A 21,350-nucleotide genomic window follows, 5' to 3' on the forward strand; every position below is an offset into this window, starting at 1 on the left:
CTTCTGAGGGCTGAGTGAGACAGTTCTTCCACTATTTCAATCCAACATTTATTAGGAAACGGTACCTTGAACCAGGATGAGCTCAGGGACAGTCACAGACACAGCTGACATTCTGGTTACACACAAGCGGACTACAGGTACTGCAGTCCTGTATGGACTACAGACTACGGAATGAGTCTGGAACAGCTCATTCTCCATCCTTGAAGATCTGCCCCTCCCACCTGTGAGGGCTCCCCTGCACCGCTCCCTCAGTGACCTCTCTTGTGACCAATTTAAATAAAAAGCCTAACACCAAAATCAGGCAAATATGTTTAATTTTTTAAAATAAATGGCAAAATAAAATATTTACATCACATCATACTGTGTAAACATGTAAGGTCTCTGTACAAAGAAATATACATGCAAAATAACGTAAAATGTAACTGAAATAATAAAAGAAACAGTACACAAATAAAAGTTATGAGGTTACGGAAACACATCCAGTTTTTGAATCCAATTTCTTTTAAAAGGTTTCTGTACAATTTTACAAGAAACAAAAACCCAACAAAAGAATAAATAAAATACATTGCATACCGCAAAGCTTAATGACGCCAGTTTATGGCTCAAGACCCAGATGCTTGGCTGTTTTGGGAAGTGCGCTGGTCTCCTTCTTAGTGTATTTCACACAATGAAAATAAAGACATTCAGAAAAATTCAAGCGTGCCAGAAATCCAGCGTCCTGTGTTGCAGGCCTTCCCATGCCAGCGCCAGCTCTGCCACAGCGACCTGGGCACTAGGTACCAGCCTTAGGGTGGCCAGTGCTTAATTGGCTTTCTTACCAAAAAGCTCAAAATCCAGCCAATTTTTGTACAGAAAGTTGAATGTCAAAAAGTCTAAAAAGTAGTAAATGTTCAGACTGATTCTGGGAAAAAAATAATACTTTGGCATTCTGAATAATAGCATAATAAAATTTAAAACATTACCCTATTATCCAGTTTTATATTCAGAGTATGAAATCACTTTTTACAGTCCTCAAAACCGACAAATTTCACGAAGAGTTAAGTGTCCTTGAACTGATGCCACAGGGCTACGACCCCCAACCCAACACACACACAGAACCATAAAGCTCACTGTACGAAGTATGTGCTTTTTCTATATATTTATTACAGGTACAACGGAGGTCTTCATAAATAGTTGCATAAAATGTTAAAGCCACAACATTGCACATGATATGAAATAAACCAAAAAACCCCCAATGAGTGCATTTACAGTATTTTCATCTGACTGTATACCGTTCAACAATCTGATTGACGGCTTGGGGTGGGGTTGGGGAAGGAGGCAGAGAGGCTGGACACAGCCAAAAGTCTTTGTTGGATGGGCAGACCCCTCAAACCCCCAGAGGAAGGCCCAGGTGGTGGGTGGGAGAGGAAAGGGGGGATGACAGACTGAAGGCAGGACAGTCTTATATACAAGTAAGGCCTACATTTCATCAGAGCAAACGAGTCATTCTATTTTACGGAAAAGACTGAGGTTGAATGCACACTTCAGAAGCCAAGTCTGGCGCCCAGAAGACGCATGTGGACTGGCAGCTGAAAAAGCTCGGGGCCAGGTGGAAGCCGAGCACTGGTTGAGGCCGTGGGAGCGGCCACCACCTGATGAGTCTTCCCCAGAAATGCACAGTATCTGTTCTGTTCATTAACACCAGTGGTTTGAACATAGGCATTGTGTTTCTTTGAAAATGTTAAATTTGCAAAATTCCATGTTCGTTTAAAAAAGTATCTTTTTTATTTTTCGCAGAAACCTGAATAGAATACTGTGACACAGCGATGAGATCTCTGCTCTTGCAGAGTGTACGAAGGTCCTCCACCCCAGCGCAGCTTGCAGCTCGGAGTCCATGCTCTGTTGAGCACAGCTTACTTGGAATGCAATTTCACACGATGAACAGCCGGCAGACGGTCAGTAAGTTTGGTTTGTTTTCCTCTTCGAGATTCAAATTAACAGCTGATTGGCAGGTGAAAGAGAATGAGAGAACTTCGACAGGTCAAACTCTAGGCAGAAGCCTGCTCTGTAAGAAGTTTTTAATGCTACGAATAGGTCGAACATCATTCTGGTGTTTGCGCCGCTCAATGAAGGAGGTCAGTCTGGACGTGTCAAGGACACCCGCGCCTTTGCTGCTGCCGGTACCCACCTGCAGCCACTGCTCCTGCAGGGCCAGTGCAGCCGAGGGACGCTTGGCTGGGTCCTCCTGCAGGAGGAAGCACACGAAATCCTTGGCTTTCTGGCTAACTCCTTTAAAGTAGTCCTCCGGGAAGCTAAAGTCCAGCCGGCAAATGTTCAGGCAGGTCTCTTCCACGCTGTCATCTAGGAAGGGGGACACGCCACTGAGCAGCACATAGGTGAGCACTCCAACACTCCATGTGTCTGAGGTCAGGGAGACAGGGTTTCCAAGGATGATTTCAGGGGCTGCAAACTCAGGGTTCCCCAGCAACTGGTGAATGTAGTAGGTGGTGTTGAGCTGGACAGCATCACCAAAATCTGTCAGTTTAATGGTTGGCTTGGCCAGACTCTGATCCACCAGGATGTTCTCAGGCTGCAACACAGGAGGAGACACCCATCATTTTCAAATATCCCTAGCTCATGCTCAGTCTGATCACTGTCAGGATCCTAGGTGAGGTCACAGTCAGCTGGACAAACCCACGTGCCAGAGGAGTTCCCCAGGGCCAGCTGGAGAAAGGGCTTCAGAGGACAGTCTGGAATGGCTCCCTGGGCTTTAGGTGATAAGTATCCTTACTGAGCACAGCAATTCTCTCTTCTCTCCTCAGGTTCCCTGAACTAGGCCCCATGCCAACCCAGTGGCACTAACAGGAACTTCCTAAATGTCTCCTGACCAAAAGGCTTGAACTACTAGCTTTTCACAATTGTGAACAACACTGCAGACAACTTGCAGAAAGAGATGAAGAATGTGTTCAGCCCCCTCCTCCCCATTTGCTCCCAAGGTCCCAGGGCTCCTCAGGTAGGGAGAGAGGCTCTGGTATCCCATGTGGCCCAGCTGATGTGGCCAGACTTGCCCTTGTGCAGACCTGGGCCTGCTAACCTTTAGGTCCAGGTGTGCTATCCTACAGTTGTGAAGGTATCGGATGGCTTCCAGAACCTCCCCCAGGTGTGCTCTGATCTTCCCTTCGGTGAGGCTTCCCCAACGTACCACACAGTCCAGGAGGCGACCCTGGTCAGCCCTACAAGGTAAGAAGAACACTGTCATGATGACTTTCAAGTCACAGACCTTTGAGAGAATCAACATACTGGCCTTATATTCACTATAAACGTCTGCTATCTCAGGACTGTACTGCCACTGGACAGCGTGTTACAAGAGAGTGATTTCTAGGCCCCTCACTGTGAAGATGCAAGTGGTGAATGAGGCATCTTAAAAGGAATGGCTGGAGGACCTGTGATAGGGGTTCAAAGCTTGCTGTGAGGTGATGCTGTGGCAAGCTGCCTGACAGTGCTTGTGCACAGCACCGGATGTAAGTAACTACCACAGGGAGGAAGGGGTCAGCCCACCTCCCTGAGCCTTGGCTTCCTCACCTGCAGATGCTCTATGTGAAGACTGGACGAGGTCATGCTGTAAAAGGCCATGTGCTAGGGCCATACAATGAGCACTTAATCAACAGTTTTCCTAATTTGAACTCATTTTTAATATTAAAAATACAAAGTGCTACTCATGTGCTGGAACTACCCGTCACTCATCCCTCAATACTCTCCGCGAAGGGTGCTTTAGAGATGATGAACCTAAGGCAGAGAGGGTGTAAACTTTTTTGAGGTTCCATAGCCCGTGAGCAGCTGCCACTGGATGGAGGTGTGCTATCCTACAGTTGCTCTGAATATTGATTGGTGCTGCACTGTTTATAAAACACTTCATAGGAATATTGGCCGCCTGGCCAGTAAGGAAGTGGAACCAATGGGAATTATAAGCGATTTCGTGGACATTATTTCTGGTGAGGCTAAAGCATGTACTTTTCCAGTAAAAAGAAATGATAGGTGAAAAGCTGGGGATGATGGGGATGAGAAGCATGCACGAAGGCCCTGGGTTCAGTCCCTAGCACTGCAAAACACACACACAGCCCAATCCCTGCCCCCAACTCTATAGCTGAAAGAGCTGTAACTTTAGACCAAAACTGAGGCTTTGTAGACTTTTTGTTTTTTTGAGACAGGGTCTCCCTGTAGCCCCAGCTGACCTGCAACTCACTATGTAGACCAAGCTAGCCTGGATCTCAGAGATGTGCCTGCCCCTGCCATGTTAGTGCTGGGATTAAAGGTGTGGGCTACCATGCCCTGTACCTTATAGACTTCTGATGAGGACTTGAGCAATAGCTGTTGTTCAGAACCCCCAAGGAAGGGCAGCTGCTGGTCATAAAGCTGCACAGGAGCCTCCCAGACATGGGGGCTCACAGGACAGGCCTGGGCATGGACATGGGTTTTCCACACAGATCACCTCATATTAGCCCATGACAATTCTGCACCGTAGCGGTGACTTTTAAGGATACCAAAGATGAGAAATGGACCAATGAGAGGTGGGGCAGACTGAAATATGGCGGGGCTGACAGGTACTGGCTGTGTAGTCTCCGGGGCAGCGTGCTCCCTTCCACGCATGTGGTGTATTTTCCATTCCAGGGAAGGGGCTGGAAAAAATGCCTCTTGGGTATGAGGGGAGGCCTTGCAGAAACACGCTCGTCACACAGGGCACTGAGGCTGCTGGGGAGGATGGCAAAGGCAGACCTGGGGCCATGTGAGCCATGTCCAATGAGAACTGGAGGGAAGATGCACTTATAACTTTTCTTTTGAGAGGGCCTTGTTATATACCCTAGGGTAGACATGAACTTGTTATATAGTCCAGACTGGCCTCTAGCTTGTGACCATCTGCTTCTGATCTGAGTGCTGGTACTACAAGAGAAGAAAAAGCATAAAGAACATATGGGAAGAACTCTGAGGATGCCCCCATGTACTAGGGATTCTGGCTTTAGTCCCCGGTCTTGCTGTTCTACCCCACCTGCCTTTGGAGGCCATCTTGCCAATTCTATTCTTCCCACAGAAGAACAGATGCAGACCTTCCAAACAGTGGCAAAGGCTTTGCTTTTGTTGGTGTGAATCAAGCAAATGCATGAAATCATTGTCTCCGAAACAGAACCAGAGGAATATTTGAGCAACTACAAACCAAGATCTTTCGTGGAGATCAGAATGCTCCAAGGTCAGGGTTCTCAGTTGGCCCTGACATTTGGCAAGCTGAGTCTTGGCTGAGGACTGTCCTGTGCCTTGGAGGTGGAACATCATTGGCCTCTTGCCCAGTAGATGCCAGTAGTACCCCTCCCAGAGCCAGGACAGCTAAGTCTTCAGATGTTTCCAGTTGTTACTGGGATGAGACTGCCCTAGCTGAAAACTACTTTCCTAGGGTCACAGGTTTCAACACTGCTTTTTACCATGACTGATTATGCTCTCACAAACAGGCACAGGGAGCACTGATGGGAGGCAGTGCAGCTGCTGGGGCTGAGTCCTCAGCCTTTCAGAGGACATTCCCTACGCCGGGTGCATCTGATCCTCCCACTCTAACCTGCCCTAGCTTGGCAGGAGCCCTAAGGCAGGACTAGTCAGGGCAGAGCTGATGCCAGAAGGATGGGCCATAAGCAGGTTGTGGTGACGCCTTCCAGCCTCATGGAACATACCTAGCTCTGAGCATCACTGGGTATTAGATGAATCTGAGGACAAAAGGCTTGGGCCTTCAACATCAGAACCAGCCTGACTTCTTATGAACCCCAGAAGTCAGCGTCCTCCAGTCTGAGGTGAGACCCTACCTAGAGGGCCTAGGTGTCTGACAGGAGGCTCACAGAGAATGAACAATGCACTTCATTCTGCCATGATTGGAGGCTCCAAAACAGTGGGCTCTGGTTTAATAAAGCTAATGTTTACAAGTCCTATGAATTCTAAAAACACGCAGCCTATCCTCAGAGAGCAACACAGTGACAGTGCTGGGAACTGAGACGAGGTGGGCGCGGGGAAGAGGTCTGGGAACATACATTTCCAAAACCAGGACGTAACTGGTGGGGGTCTCGAAGGTATCAAGGAGGCCCACAAGGAGGGGGTGCTGGAGGTGCTGCAGGATGCCAAGCTCATGGGTGACCTGGTCACGCTTCATCAACTTCTTGTTCACAAACTTTGTGGCCACTGCTCGTTTGGTTCCCTTCTGATCACATTTCTTAACCACAGCAAATCTGCCCCTGTAAAATTCGTCAAGATAGTGTCAAAAGACTTAAGAAGTGTGTCAAGGAGAAAGCTGCTACCCTGTGGACTGGACCTGGGGCCACCTCCATGGGATGGCTACTGGATGTCTACACGTAGGTTACTCAAAGGCACCAAATCTTCCACTCAGCCCTGGAATTGCCACTCCTTCCTCCCAAAGACAGCTTCTATGTCTCACACTTGGGCTGGGCAACCCTTGGGGCTTCCCAAGGTGGCAAAAGTACAGCCCAAGGGAGTCTTGGCCCTGTCACATAGGCTTGTCTTTGTTCTTCTGTACGACTTCACTGCTCAGAGGCTGGGGTGAGCACTCAGAACCCACTCTTGTGGAAAGGAGCATCTCCTGTTGGCCTGGTCTGGCCTTGTAGGATAGCGCGGGGTAGGCAAGCTGTCCCTCCAGCTCAGGTTCAGGGTCTCTGGGGCTGTATCTCACATGCACACCCAGAGCCCTGTTCTGTTCCCTGACTCTTATAGCTAACGTGAACTTGCACCTCAGGGTAGGTGCACTCTATACACAAGGACAATCACGTGTGGCAGACACAGGGCAAGCGGAAGGGAAAGTTGTAGCAATTTGTTGCTTCTCTCATGGGGAGGCGGAGTGTCATAGGGCAGCTGCTCAGGGAATGATTCTCAACTGTGGATTGGAGAAAGTACAGCTGCTGGTTTCTGAGGCCAGGCAAGCCCTGCTTCTGCTCGTCCAAAATGCTTTCAGTATCATGTGACTGAGCCTGAGGAGATTGTCTATGTGGAGAGAGGCCTGCATCCCATCCAAGGACTGACACTTGAGTAGGGTGTGGGTATGCTGAGTCCAGGAGAGGTGAACAAAAACACCTACCCAGGCAATTTACAGTGTTGTGAGGACTAGCACACCACTTCTGTCTGGACAAAGTGGGGACGGGATTTGCTGTGCAGCAGTATGCAACTGGTAGAGTCACCACAGAGCCATGTGACCTGGCTGAGATGCAGGGGCAAGCTGCTGGAAAGTTATTCAAAGACCTACTCTCCCACTGTCCCCGACGTGGGACACATGCCTGCAGGTGAGCGAGTGCACATGCCTGCAGGTGAGCGAGTGCCGCGCAGCTATGATGGCAGTCCAGAAGTAGAACTGGCTGCCCATAGCACTGCTGAGCTACCCTGGCCTTGGCAGCCTCGGTGGCCTCGGCTGAGGAAAAGCAGCTTCTTTAGAGTTGAAACCTTTTCTCAGTTTGGCTAAGAGGATCCTGACACTCTAAGGGATGTGGTCCCTTTAAACCTCCATGGACAACTGAAACAGGAAGGGCACGTTCAACCTTTCTCAGCTGATATTCTACAAGAGAACTAAGTCCTGTAAGAATGTGTGTTTCTTCTCTGAGCTCTTCCAAGGGTGGCGCCTAGCTGGTACTCTTCTAGATGGAGAGGCCCATGGTATCAGGGAACTCTAGCTAAAATCTCCTTCATTCCTTTCCCTGTGTTTAATATCTAAAGTCCGTACACAGGCTGCTACTATCCCCCACAGGTTCATGTTCTCAGTGCTTGCTCCTTGGGTGGTGGTATCACTTTGAGGAGGCTGAGGCACTATTAGGAGGTGGGGTCGAGCTGGTGGAGTAGGTACAGGGGTGGGCCTTTGACGTTCATTCTTGAGCCCTGGTTGCCAGTTTTATGTACTTCTGCTCTGCGTGGATGTGAATGGCTTCGGCCACACACTCCTTCTGCAGTGAACTCAGCTGCTGTGCTATGCCCTCCCTGCCAGGATAGACAGAAACCCTCTAAAACCAGGAGCCAATTAAATCTTTCTTCTCTTTTCAGTTGTTTCTGTCACATTTTGTGGTCCCAGCAACATAAAAGCAACAAATACAGCACATAACAGAGTAGCTTCCTTTGGTGCCAGTTTCTCAGTTTATCTGTTTCTTGGAAGGGGTGCCAGGCTTTACATCATACCTGCCGAGCTCAGCCACTTCACTGTAGAAGGAGTCAAAGTTGTCCTTCCAGGTCACCATGATCCCATCACTCCCTGGACCTGCAAGAAGAGCACCATTTCCCCTGAGTGCACATTAAAAAAAAATTATTATTTTTATTTTATGTGTAAGAGTATATTGCCTGAATGTATGCAAGTGCACCTGTGTTGTGCAATACCCAATGAGGTCAGAAGAGGGTGTCAGATTCCCCGGAACTGGAGTTTCGGATAGTTGTTAGCTGCCATGTGGCTGTTGCATCGAACGTAGGTCTTCTGTAAGAGCAGACAGTGCTCTTAACCATTGAGCCATCCATCCAGCCCCACTTTTTTTTTTTTTTAAAAGGTGTCTCACTCTCTAGCCAATGGCCTCACCTCTGCTTCTCAAGTGCTGTGATTTCAGGAGTATACCACCATGCTCAGCTCCTGGTGTATTTGAAGCAGAATGTTTGCTGTCTAGCACACTCTTCTATGCAGTATGCATCTGACACTGGGACGTACCATGAACAGAGGATGCAAAACACCTCATGAAAAATTTAAAGGTATCGATTTTATGTTAGAATCAAATACTCTGGATACACTGGATTACGTTAAATGACAGTGAAATTAATTTTCTTTTATTATAAAATGTAAAACTGGTTCGAATCCCAGCACCCACATGGCAGTTAAAAACTGTCTGTAACTCCAGTCCCAGGGATCCAACAGCCTCTTCTGACCTCTGAGGGCATTGCAGGACACGGGTGCACTTACCTACATGCAGGTAATACACGCATCGACACATAAAAGTAATAAGTAAAATTAAAAAAAAAAAAACTGCACCGGTCTTTCAGTTAGTTTCTAACAGACAATGTTGCTCGCATGTGTGCGCATGTGTACACACATGCCAGAGGATGACAGTGGGTATGCTGCTCTGTCACTACCTTATTCCCTACTGACAAGTTCTTTCACTGAACCTGAAACCAAGCTGGCAAACAGCAAGCCCTCACCAGCCTGTCTTTGCCCCACACAGCACTGGGATCACAGGTGTGTGTATGACCATGCCTGGGGATTTGGATTCAAGTTATCATGTGTGAATAGCAAGTGTTCTAACCCTTGAACCATCCAAAGTCTGACAAAGCTGCTTTATAGTCAGTCCCCCCTGTTCACCCAGACCCCAAGCTCCAAAGCTAGTTTTCCTTTTGTGGCCATCAGAAATCAAGGGTTCATTGTTTTCTTAATGCTCACAGGGTTTTACAGAGTTAAGAAATTACAAATATATTGCAAACATAGAGGTATATCATAACACATGCGTCAATTGAAAGTTACTTATTAGCAATGAATGCAGCAGTGCTGCAGACGTGTACAGGCCCAAGGGGAAGCAAGATGCTCTTTCTGCAAAATGAATCAAGCTTGTGATCAGTTTTCCTGTTTTCCTTCCACCCTCTCTCCTTCCCTCCCCGCCTAGAACTTACTATGTAGACCAGGTTGGCCTTGAACTTGCTGCGGATGATCCCCCTGCCTCTGCCTCCCAGGTGCTGGGATGGGATTATAGGTGTGTACAGCTACGTCTGGCAAGCCTGTGATTTTCAATCTAGTAACCCAGCTGCCAGATGGCCAGCAAGCCGTCTCAGCAGCCATGCATTATGGATCTATTCACGTTTTTTTCTCCCTACTAGTTCCTCCCTGGCTTCCACCTTGTGCTGTTATCCAGTTCAGCTAGACCACTGGCTCATCCCTTCCCTCCTTTGCTCACCAGTCATCACCAAGCATGTATTTCCCTAAACCCCTCCCAATATGATTTGTCTTTGAAGGCTCTGTGGGCTGAAGCCCATTCCACGAGCCTGCCCTCCTCCATTCCAAGCAACCATCATTTCTGCCAGGGCATGACAAGCTCCTGAGTCAAGGTTGCTACCCCTGGAGCCCTTGTGATGGTTGTGACTATACAGAACTTAAGTCAACTCTGCGCCCTTACCGACACCAATGCAATACCCAGCAGAGAGCCTTAAGTCCTCAGCACTTATTCAGGAAGCTGACTTCATCTCATCACTGAGACTGCAGCGCATACAGCACTTGGCCCTCACTAATGCCTGCCCATTTCTATTGTTTCCAAACGTTTGCTTTCTTTTTTGAGATAGAGTCTTACTATGCAGCCCATGTTGGCCTGGAGCTCATTCTGTAGCTCAGGCTGGCTTCAGTTTTCTGAGTGCTTGGATTATAGGTATGAGTCACCAAAGCCCAGTTTTGCATACTTATTTTTATTTATTTTTATGTGTATGAGTATATTGCCTGCATGTATGTGAGTGCCCCATGCCATGCAATGCCGTGGAGGTCAGAAGAGGGTGTCGGGTTCCCCTGGAACTGGAGTTAAGGAAGGTTCATAGCCGCCATGTGGGTGCTGGGAATCGAACCCGGGGCCTCTGCAAGAGCAGTCAGTGCTCTTAACTTCTGAGCCATCTCTCCAGCCCCATACATACTTATTTTTTAAAATTCTTTTTAAACTGAATTTTTGGTAATTCATACAATCTATTTTGAACATGTTTAGTTTCCTTCTCTATCTGCGCCCCCTAACCTCACCTGATTTCATGTACTCCATTAGATAATATTTTGAGGCTTATTGAATCAAATTTAGAACCACTGAAAGGCATTTGCGGACACAAATTTGGCTTGCCAAGCCTCAAGTGCTTTTTTGATGATAATGTGAGTCTTCTGTGATGTCATGAATGCATGATACCCATGGGCTAATTCTTTCCTAATCACAGCATTTACCATGGAGAATTACTGACAGTTTCTTTGTGAAAGCAAGGTTAGTGCACCAGTTCTGAAGCATCTACCAAATCCCAAGAAACAATGGATTTATCCCTATATAAAAGGAAACCTTGCTCTATTTTTCATTGAAAAAGACTGCTTTTGCTTTTTCTTAAATATCTTTACTTGGTGGGTTTGAAAAAGGAAGGAAAGGAGGACACAGGGTTGAGGGGCTGACTTGGGGCATTATGTAAGATTCTCAAGGAACCAAGAAAAAAGAAAAACACTGGAAAAAAGTTTTCCAAACATCATGTATATACAGAAAAGGATATCGAACACAAATGTTAAGTCTCTGTTGCTACTGTCTTTAAAATATATTTTATTATTATTTTATTTTTTGTGTATGAGTGTATTGCCTGCATGTATATAAGTGTACCCATGTCGTGCAGTGCCCATGGAGGTCAGAAGAGGGTGTTGTATTCCTTTGGAACTGGAGTTATGGATGGTTGTTAGTTGCCATGTGGGACCTGGGTCCTCTGCAAGAGCAGTCAGTGCTCCTAACTGCTGAGCCATCTCTCCAGCCCCTCTCCTCCGCTTTTCTGAGTGAGACAGGGTCTCCCAGATGGCCTGGAACTCACTATGTAGACCACACTGGCCTCCATCTCAAAGAGATCTGCCTGCCTCTGCCTCCTGAGTGCTGGGATTAAAGGCATGTACCTACCACCAGGCCTGGGCAAAATGTAAGTCACTGACTACCAAACCAAGCAGTTTAAGAAATGGCATCATATTGACAAGAGGCCCCTTGGCTCCTCTTGGTCATACCTCTTCTTTCCCACTGATGGAGACCTCTGCCTGCTCCATCCTCCTGTTTTCAGAAGGAGCCTGCATGTACCTTTGAGGTTGCAGGACTGACCACTCTAGTCTCAAGCCTCAGGAGGTGCTCCCCCGTGGTTGCCCTGCCGTGAGTCAGTCACTGTGCACAGCCATAGGAACTTGTGTGTTCAGAAGGGCTGGGGCTCAGGGGTCTGCAGGGCAGAAAGAACTGGGGCAATACATTGGACAGCACAAGCTGAGCACATCCTTACAAGACAGGGCACTAGTGAGAACTGCCCCCAAAACATAAAAAACCTCATACCCCTAATTCTCAGTACCTACAAATGAAACAGCTTCTCACAGAGAGCACTCTGGGAGTCATAAGACAACCCTGGAATGGCTTGCCTGACAAGATGGTATTTTCTAAAGACTCCTGTGGAGCTGCAGATGGATTTCTGTCATAGGAACAGTTACATATTTCCTTTTCTGTTATTTTCTCCCTGAACTCAAATTTCCATGATATGAATAGGTCTACATTTCTCTTAGTTTTGGTAGTGATTTATTGAAAATGACTATATAGATTGTCTGATTTTACTTATTTATTTACTTATTTATTTTTATTTTATGTTTATGAGTGCTATGCCTGCATGTGTGTAAGTGCACCCATGTCATGCAGTGCCCCTGGAAGACAGCAGAGGACTACAGGTCCCCTGGAAGTAGAGTTACAAATGGTTGTTAGTCGCCACGTGGGTTCTGGGATTTGAACCCATGTCTTCTGCAAGAAGTCAGTGCTCTTAACCGCTGAGCCATCTTTCTAGCCCTGCATGATTTTTTTTTAAATGAGGAAATCAGTGATTCTTTGCTCTCAACTTCATGATCTTATGCCACGATCCAAAAATTAGAATAAGCCCTAATGAAGTCAAAATACGTGCAATAAAAGTTCTAGACAAACTCTGCTTACAGTCCAAACACAGGATGCTCTAACTCAATCCACAGTTTATTTGGGATCTTCATTTTTTCCTGTTGGAAGTAGCTACCCAAACCTGGAGCATCTGAGGAGGACTGGGAATTTTCAACTGCCCCACGTGGCACAGCTGGTTTTAGAGAAGGGATGTTGGAAACATGTCACTTTCTGAGCATTGACCCATGTCAAGTACAATTATAGGCACTGAGTTAAGCAGGAGTCTACAGGGTTTAAAGGCTGGCCGAGGAAAACACACTATGGGCCATGGGGAGTGCCAGGGCTGTCAATGACTGGGCCCCTGGGAATGTCTTTCTAAAGGATGTTCTGTGCAGCCACTGAGCCACTGCAGCCTGGTCGTCACTGAAGGGCTATTGCTGGGCTCTGAGACAGGTCTGGGCTCTACCATACCATCTCCTTCCATTCCTTTTACTCACATTCTTTATGAGCCCATTTAGACTAGCTCTAGCCTCAGTGAAAGACTGGATAAAGGACTTGCTTTTAAGTAATAAGGGCACAAAGCCACCATGTTCCACCTCAGTAATGGCTCAGGCACGGCCACAGGCCTTTGTGTACACATTGGAGTCCTCCCGAGTTCCAGCAAGGTGTCAAAAGGACATTTTTCCTGTGACTCCTCTGCAACTTATTTCTATTTTACAAGTCACATATGAACTCTTGCTCTAAATCTCAGGTCAGGTCATGTCAAATGTGGCCAACACACTGGACTCCAGGGGATTGCTGACAGATATTCTCTGCCCCAGGTGGCTTACCTAAAACCCTCAGACTGGCCGAAGATGAGGCTGAACCCATGTCATTCACAGCAATGCACGTATAGATGCCATCGTCATCTGTGGTCACGCCAACAATCTTCAGAGTGGCCTCCCCGATATCACTGCCGCACACATGAGAACATACTGGGTATCAGCATTGCTCAGAAGCCTAAGCATCAGCTCTATCTCCCTCCTGCAGGTCACAGTGGTTAGAAGTTCACATACTATACAGAGGTGTACAGGACTCAGACCACACATCCAGGTAGGAAACATTCCCCCAGGAACTGAGTGCTCAAAGGATGGAGGGAACAGACCACACCAACCACAGCAAACAGGCAATTTCCAGCTACTGTACAGCCAGATCAGCCTCGCTTTCAGTCAGTGAACTGCTCCAGAGTGGGACCTTACCTGTAGGAGACGCTGTAGTGACCATCATTGTTCAAGGTGTTGTGTTCAGGGCCCTTCCAGGTGATAGAGGCCTTGGGGCGGCCACAGACACGACATCTAAAAACAATGGTCTCTCCTGTCTCACATGTGACCTCACTCAACGGGATAACGAATTCTGGGGGAACTGCAAGGTAAGGGAGTTGGTCAATGCCATCACCCTCAGCATGTCTCTACACCCCTTGTGTACCCCTACAAATCAGTGGCAGCCCAGAGCACCACAGGAAACACCACTTCAGAGGCACAGAGCTCTGAAATGTGCCCCATAGGCCTGTATTTCTAAAACTGGAGGAAAGACAGCAGAACTCACCGTCATAAATGTAGTTGGGGTTGAGAAGCTGAAATGGAAAAGGCAAATAGGAATTAATAAAAACATGAGCTATTTTCATATAGGCTACCTTGTACCTCCTTGATTCCAGGGCTACAATTACTGTTGAAAGAGCTTGGCTTGTCTGGGTATCAATCAAAACAATTGCCTTCCATTGCTGTAAAATGCAGTTAAAAGCTTCATGTCGTATGAACTTGGTGTTTTATTCTTCAATGTTGAAAGCTTCATGTCATATGAACTTGGTGTTTTATTTTTCTTAACCACAAACACAAACATATTACTTAAACTCATGTCCCAATTTCTTACAGCACAGGTAGAGATCATCTGAGCCAAGAACCCTTCCAGAGGGCCAGTCCCTGGGCCAGGGTGTACAATGTTCCTTTCAGGAGGTATTTTCTTTCTCTCTGGGAAGAACTCTCACAGGCTTTAGGCAATTTGACTCTTGAGAAGGAAAGCTGACTGAGGCTGCCTTCAAGGCAAAGTGTTAAAGCCGTCAAGCTGTTCTTCCCCTCTGGCCCAAGGAGAAAGGTGTGCTTCTCCACACTCCATGTGCTTCTGAGAATCTCATCTCTGTGTTCACCTGGGAACTATGTTCTCTGAAGCCATGTTTGGACCTGGTGTGGTGTACAGGTGCACCCCTGTACTAGCACAGTCCCCGACAAGCACACTAACAAGATCCTGAAGACAGCTGCCAAGGGAGAAGGGTAGGCAGGGAGGGAGATCTTTCCAAAGCAAGCCCGGGCTTGGGGCCTGCAGTGTGTCTCATCCTCTCCAACCCCCATGCTCTTGGAGGGACAGCACTGGGCCGGGGGATGCTCACACGCACCTTCACAGATACCTTGTTGCTGAGGCCTTGTGATTTCCGATATCCATTCTCTAACTTGCCTTCCCTTTTGCTGTCTTTATCTTTTTTCTCAGACTTTTTTCTTAAACGGAGTGCTGTGTGCCAAGATGTTGACTTCCTAAGGGGGGGAAAGAACACACTGTTCATAGTAAGTCCTACTGATGTTCAGCAAATAATATCCAAAAGCATCAGAAAAAGGCTGAATATTCAACTTGTACTTCAGAGAATTGAAAATCTCCTAGGAACAGAGTTTACCATGAAATCTAACTCCACAGTGACACTCAAGCAGGAGACAAAAGCCAACGATTTCTTACTCAAATTTTCATGATTAAAATACAAAAGTGCCTGCGCCTGTTAACTGTGTTACACGCCTGACTGGGGCACACCATGCCTAGGTATTCAGTCAAGCCATCCAAGTGTTTCTTTGAGGGCACTTCTGGTTAACAGGAACATCTGGATTGATGAAACTGCCTGCCCTCCCTCATCTAGGCACGTGAAGGTACACTGAGGAACACCCCAGTAACCCACCTCAGCTTTACTTGTGCCAGCAGAGTTTAGACTTACCAGTCTCCACAACTATGAACCAGTTCTTACAAGTCTATCTTCCCATCTCTATCCATCCACATACACCCTAGTAGTCCTAGAGTTCTGGAGAATTCTAATGCAGGGTACACAAAGGTATTATGAGGAAGTATAAAGTGGGACGTTTTATCGTTTAGATTTCTTTTAAAGCCACGGTTGACATAGGAAAAGCAGTAAAGTTGGGGCTAGAGAGATGGCTCAATGGTTAAGAACATTTGCTGCTCTTGAAGACAGTCCAGGTTTAGATCCCAGCACCCACATGGAGGCTCATGACCATGTGAAACTCCAGTTCCAGGGAATCTGATGCCCTTTTCTGCTCTCTGCTCAGGCACACATATGGTGCACGTATACGGAGGCAAACACTAATGCACAAGTAAATCTTTTTTTTTTTTTTTAAGTTCTAAAGTGGGATTCTTGCTGCTGCAGAGATGCCCATGCAGCCAGCCAGCCCTGCCAGGAGGAGGACTGCATCAGTCATTTCTTTCTGCAACCTAACATCAACAATCCTGTCCCCCAAAACACCTGGCCAGCCTCTAGCACAAGAAAGCATTCCAGGGATGTTCAAGGAAAAGAAAAGTTTCAAAAACCAGTACAGATTCAGTTTTCTGTAAGACTATGCTCAATATAGCAAAAGTGGTTTCAAGTATCTTAAGTGGAAAAGGCATCATATAAGGCCTTTCCCTGCAGTCCGGGGAGTGAGGGTGCCCCCTCCCTATAGAGATGAAGAGAACCTGTTAGGGTGAGGACATCCCACCTTCACTTGGGGTCATACATTTTGCTTAGAGGTGAACCTACATTAACACCCACAGCCTTTCCTGAATTGACTTCTTCCCTCCAGGGCCTTAAAGCATCCCATGTAAGGGCCTCTGCTCCCCTGAGCGTCCTGTGAGCTGTTCACTGCTCTTCCCTCATGTGCTGCCTCACCCTGGCACTCACTTTAGAGTTCCATCCGGGTTCTCCATGATGACTGCACTGGTGTGGCCCAGAACAAAGCCCGGAATCCAGCCCTCGGCTGCGGGGCACTGGTCAGTGGCGGCTCGGAACACCAGAAACATGTTCTGCTGGTTGCTGGCCAGAATTTGAACGACCTCTCCTTGATAGACATTTATCTCATCCTCCTTCACTGCCGTGTAATCGTGTGTCACCAGCATGGTGGAGATGTTGCTACTGCTGCTACTTTCACTCTGGAGGGAAAGATGAAGAAAACAAGGTGGATAGGGACTGAGACGGGATCTGACAGCAATAGCCACTGGTCACCGGGTGCCACGGCACCAGGACGCACAGATGGGCTCAGCAGACAGACAGAGGGATACTTTAAATGTTCCTTCACGCTCTCTTCAGTCAGAAATTTAGAAACAATTTCAGGAAATCCACTGCTGTGCTGAGGCTCTCTGAGCCTGGCTGTGGTCAGATCTTCTTGTGCCCTCCCAAGCACAGCTTAGGCCCCTCGATGACACCATGTTGGGCGTTTCTAATCGGATTCAAAAAGCTCTGAAGTTCAGAGTGGTATTTTGGTTCACTGACAGGTTATAAATAGGCATCCTCCAATCTTTGTGATACAGTACACTGGGAATATGTACTATAGGTTACAAGTTGCTGCCCGCCTAACCTTTTCTAAACCTCATTTTCCCTTCAAAAAGAAGACTGTGGAATACCAGAAGTATAAATAATCTCTTCTTATAGACAGCTGCTCTGTGTCCTTTACATGCCCCTCACTGGGTGCTCTTATGACTGTTTGCCTAATTCAGGTGTCCTCACATTGCTGTTGCCATGGGAACACATGGCACAGCATCAGAGTGCTGCTTTCAAACTTTGGGATGAGAGACCTCCATTTGAATATGGGAATGCCTTCCACTGCCCTTATCTTGAGGCCTCAGGGGCATCCAGTCTCTTTGGTCACAGTGACTGACATGTAGTTGGCCTGAACACCTGTTCAGGGACTCAGTCAAATAAAGTAGGCTTCTTTGGGCCACTTCCTGGGCCCGGAACTGAGTGAAAGGAACACACACGGCAGTTACCCATTCCATACTCTTACTGGACTAGCAACCTACTGGTTCCAGGGCAGGAGAAAGCTGAGAACACTGCAAATTCCTGAGCTTCACCTTGCTCAAGTTCCCTCAGTCATTTAGGATGTAGGAAATCTAGGCTCCAGTGGCTCTCCGTTTGCTCTCAATGCATCCACACTGCTGTTGCTGCTGCTTCAAGGGGTTCATGGAGGTCAGGATGCCAGAGCTGCTAGCCTGTGCTGCACTCTGGGGCGCCTTGGGCGGGACACAACCTGCCCAACATCCTTCTCAGTCCTGGTCTACTGAGCATGTCCAGGAGATGCTGGAGCACTGCTGACCACTGTCCTGAGATGGCTGAGGGGACCAGACACCTGAGGCCACTTGATAACTCAGTAAGTTAGTCACTGGAAACAGCAGGGGTGCGTTGTGATGTGAGCTGCTCTGGACACAGAGGAGCCGCTGCTTGTGGTTAGGAGGGGCAGTCGGCCTACTTCTGTCTCTGTGGATGCCCACTTCTTGCCTGTGACTCCAGCTCAAGGATGCCTCGCTTGTGAGGCTTTGGCTCTGCCCGCTCACTGATATGACTTTGTATGTCCAGCATGCAGCTTAGTGGTTTGATTTATATGGCAGTACCCGACAGTTTTGAGATTGCAGGCGCAGATGTGCTTCAAATGTAAATGGAAAATTTCTGTGGCACAGCTGCTTTGATTATAATACTAGGCTGCATCTCAAAACTCTGCCACAATAATCCAGGTTAGTTCTGCACACACCTGTGGCCAAGATATGCTCTAGGCATTTCAAATCCATTTTCCTTAATTCTCATGAGTGTGCACAGGCCACCCAATCAGTGACAGGAACCAGGGTTGGGGTGACTCTAATATATGTGTCCATATGGTGGAAGGGCCGAAAAATCAGACCATGGTGTGGTACGCAGGCTGGCCCATTCATAGTTTGGGGCCATCTACACACACCTCACCCTGCTCTCAATGGGCTTCCGTAGAAGATACTCTCTGGAGGGGAAGGGAGGAGCTGTGGGTCAGGAACCACTGCCTGGCTTTAACCCCAAATAGATCTTCAGAGGTGAGCACAGTAAAGGAATCCCAGTGACCTGCCAGGCATTAAGAGGTTCAATGGCTTCTTTTAACCAGAATCAGGAGGAGGCCCAGAGGATATTTCATGTCCCCATTTTAGGCTCTGGGTTATTTCTGTAAGGTATTCTGATTGTTTTAAACTTGGCAGAACTATTTCCTTTTCCAGGCTGCCTTCCATGTAAAGCAGCAACAGGAGAGAGAAATCAAAGGACACTTCCCAATGTAGGAGCCACTGGGCAGGTGTGCCACAGGTGATGGACTGTGCCTTCCTCAGGGTGGAGCTGTGACAAGCCTGGCTCCTGTGTCACAGCAGTTACTCACTTGGAGACACCAGACCTGGAAGCTCCTCTCTACTTACTGATTCGAACATATCCAGGTTATGAGGAGAGCAGAAGATGTCAGCAAGGCTGGGTCTGTATACTGAACAGACAAGCAGGCAATGGGGATATGGCCTGTCATGGGGCTGTCTGAACCTTCTTCTCTGACTGAAGCTATGTCTGGATTGTGTTCTGCCCACCCAGAGACTCCAATCTAGCTGGGAGCTCCCTTGCTCTGTTGGACAGAATGGGGTTCCCACAGCAAGGACACCCTAGCAAACACCTTTGGGATTATCACTCAAGAGTAGAAAAACATGTCAAGACCTGCTTCTTAATTCTTTCTCGAATAAATACGAAAGCTGAATTAAACAAAGTATCTAACAAAAAAGAACACGGTAAGACCAAGAACCCAAATGAGGGATTAATAGAAGTCCAGAGGAAAGAGTCATGCAAAAGCTACACACACACACACACACACACACACACACACACACACACACAAAGAGAGAGAGACACAGACCCCTTTAGGGAAATGTATTTAAAAATTTATAAAGCAATCAAACATACACTTGTTAGAATAGTTCTATGCACTCACGCATGCCTTCAGGAGAGTGTTATGGACCAGGTCATCTGCTGTGTAGGGAACAGTTGGAGGACAGTGAGGCCACAGAATGGGAGAGCCCAGCAGACACCTTCTGCTTGAGAACACAATGTAATTGACAGCAAAGTGAGCTGGGGCCCCACTGCAGAGCCTGCACTGCCCTGGTGCCCCCACTGGAGATAGGAAGCCTAGCAGCCTCTGCAGAAGCTCGGTCTCCAGGTGTAGGGACCAGTGTCTTTCCAGATGGAGGTTGGGGGTGGACAGAACACTCCCACTGGGTAGATCCATCCCCCTATGCCACCTTAGTTTGTTTTGAATAGCTGTTGGAAGTTTTCTTGAGGGAGTATTTTTTCATCAAGGACTCAAAGATGCTGCAAAGATAACTTAAGGCATAAAAGAGCAAAGCTAAGCGATGAGCAAAAAGCTTAAAGTGTATATATTTTAATGTAAATAGTAGAGAACAGGAAAAAGGACGCTCCCAAAAAAGGAAAACAAAGTGTGAGGAAGGCAGAGGTCTAAAAAGTCCCAAAATACTTTGCTGGTTGGAAATTGAAGAGACTTAAAGATGTTGCATTGAGGAGGTTAATGGTGCGCTTTCTCTTAATAAGGAGACAGGAATAAAGCAAGAAGCACGTTAGTAGAGATGAGAGTAGGTGCTGCTGTCCGTTGTCCCAAAAGGGATTAGGGTTGCTGCAGTCACTCAGTGGGTATGTGCCCATGCAGCCCCATGGGGTATGGACACGTGCACACGCAGAGGCCATAGGCTTGTCTACTTGGACAGTACTGGAGGAGGCGACTACTGTTGCGCAGTGCTGGAGAGCTGGAGTTAGTATGGAGAAGAGCGACGGTGACAGGTTTAGAAGAGCTGGCGGGACAGAGGTGGTGGGGCAGGCGGGCGCAGGCTCCCTGGTGCTCTTACCCCATTGCTCTGAGTGGACTGCACGGACTGCTCGCTGGCAGAGGAGCACGTGCTCATGCGGTCTGTGTCCTTGCTGGGGGCTGTGTGGCGGTGCGTCTGTCGCTGGAGGGAGTCACTGTCCCCCGGGAAGGTGAAGGAGCCTGGCCGGCTGGCAGGGGAAGCAGGAATGGAGCTCCAGAAAGAGCCCCCCTTCTGCAGGGGACTGCTGGGGGGAAAGGCCTCCTTGCCAAGAGGAGAAGGGAACGTAGTGGAGAGAGGAGAGTTCAGCGGCGAGATGGCCCCAGGCTTGGCCTTGCCCAGAGGCAGTGGGCCCAGGTTCCCCCGTGCATCCTTGGCGTTTCCATCTTGGTTTGCACTAGAAGCATTCCCAGGGGCTTTCCTGGGGCTCTCCATCACTTTCATCTTGGGAATGGGCTCTGTTTCTCTTTCAGGACCTTCAGCGTCTCCGCTTGGGAGGAGCCTGCTGGGCTGGCCAAGGCTGGCCTCAAGGGCCAGGCTGCTGCTTTGGGGAGGCAGTGAGGGGCTGGGAGCGGACATACCTGACATCTTGTCTGCCTCTGCCTGGCTCGAGGCTGCAGAGGAGACCAGCATGGGGGGGTGGTGTCTGACAGGCTGCGGGATCCGGGAGGGCCTGCTCCTGCTTGAGCTGGGGCCGCTGCTGCAGCTGCTGGGGCCACTGCCATGGCTGCTGCTGCCACCACTGGAAGCCCCGCCGCCACCGCTGCCCCCGCCCCCGCCGCCGCTGCCCCCCCTTCC

The 21,350-nt window shown here is 48.1% G+C and overlaps 1 protein-coding gene across 1 annotated transcript in view; it reads right to left on the reverse strand.

Annotated features, from left to right (window-relative positions):
* Positions 1-296: 296 nt before the first annotated feature.
* Trio (trio Rho guanine nucleotide exchange factor) overlaps positions 297-21,350 on the reverse strand; it is a 348,717-nt gene continuing 327,663 nt past the window's right edge. The window contains exons 49-58 of the mRNA XM_029557993.1: positions 20,595-21,334; positions 16,597-16,844; positions 15,061-15,196; positions 14,217-14,244; positions 13,871-14,033; positions 13,463-13,584; positions 8,182-8,260; positions 6,045-6,245; positions 3,074-3,212; positions 297-2,569 (exon numbers count right to left, since the gene is read on the reverse strand). Coding sequence (XP_029413853.1) covers positions 2,021-2,569; positions 3,074-3,212; positions 6,045-6,245; positions 8,182-8,260; positions 13,463-13,584; positions 13,871-14,033; positions 14,217-14,244; positions 15,061-15,196; positions 16,597-16,844; positions 20,595-21,334 — 2,405 coding nt within the window. The 3' untranslated portion in view covers positions 297-2,020. The remainder of the gene's footprint in view (positions 2,570-3,073; positions 3,213-6,044; positions 6,246-8,181; positions 8,261-13,462; positions 13,585-13,870; positions 14,034-14,216; positions 14,245-15,060; positions 15,197-16,596; positions 16,845-20,594; positions 21,335-21,350) is intronic.

The sequence above is a fragment of the Nannospalax galili genome, unplaced genomic scaffold, assembly GCF_000622305.1.
Source record: "Nannospalax galili isolate Female #2095 unplaced genomic scaffold, S.galili_v1.0 scaffold207, whole genome shotgun sequence".
NCBI classification, from domain to species: Eukaryota; Metazoa; Chordata; class Mammalia; order Rodentia; family Spalacidae; genus Nannospalax; species Nannospalax galili.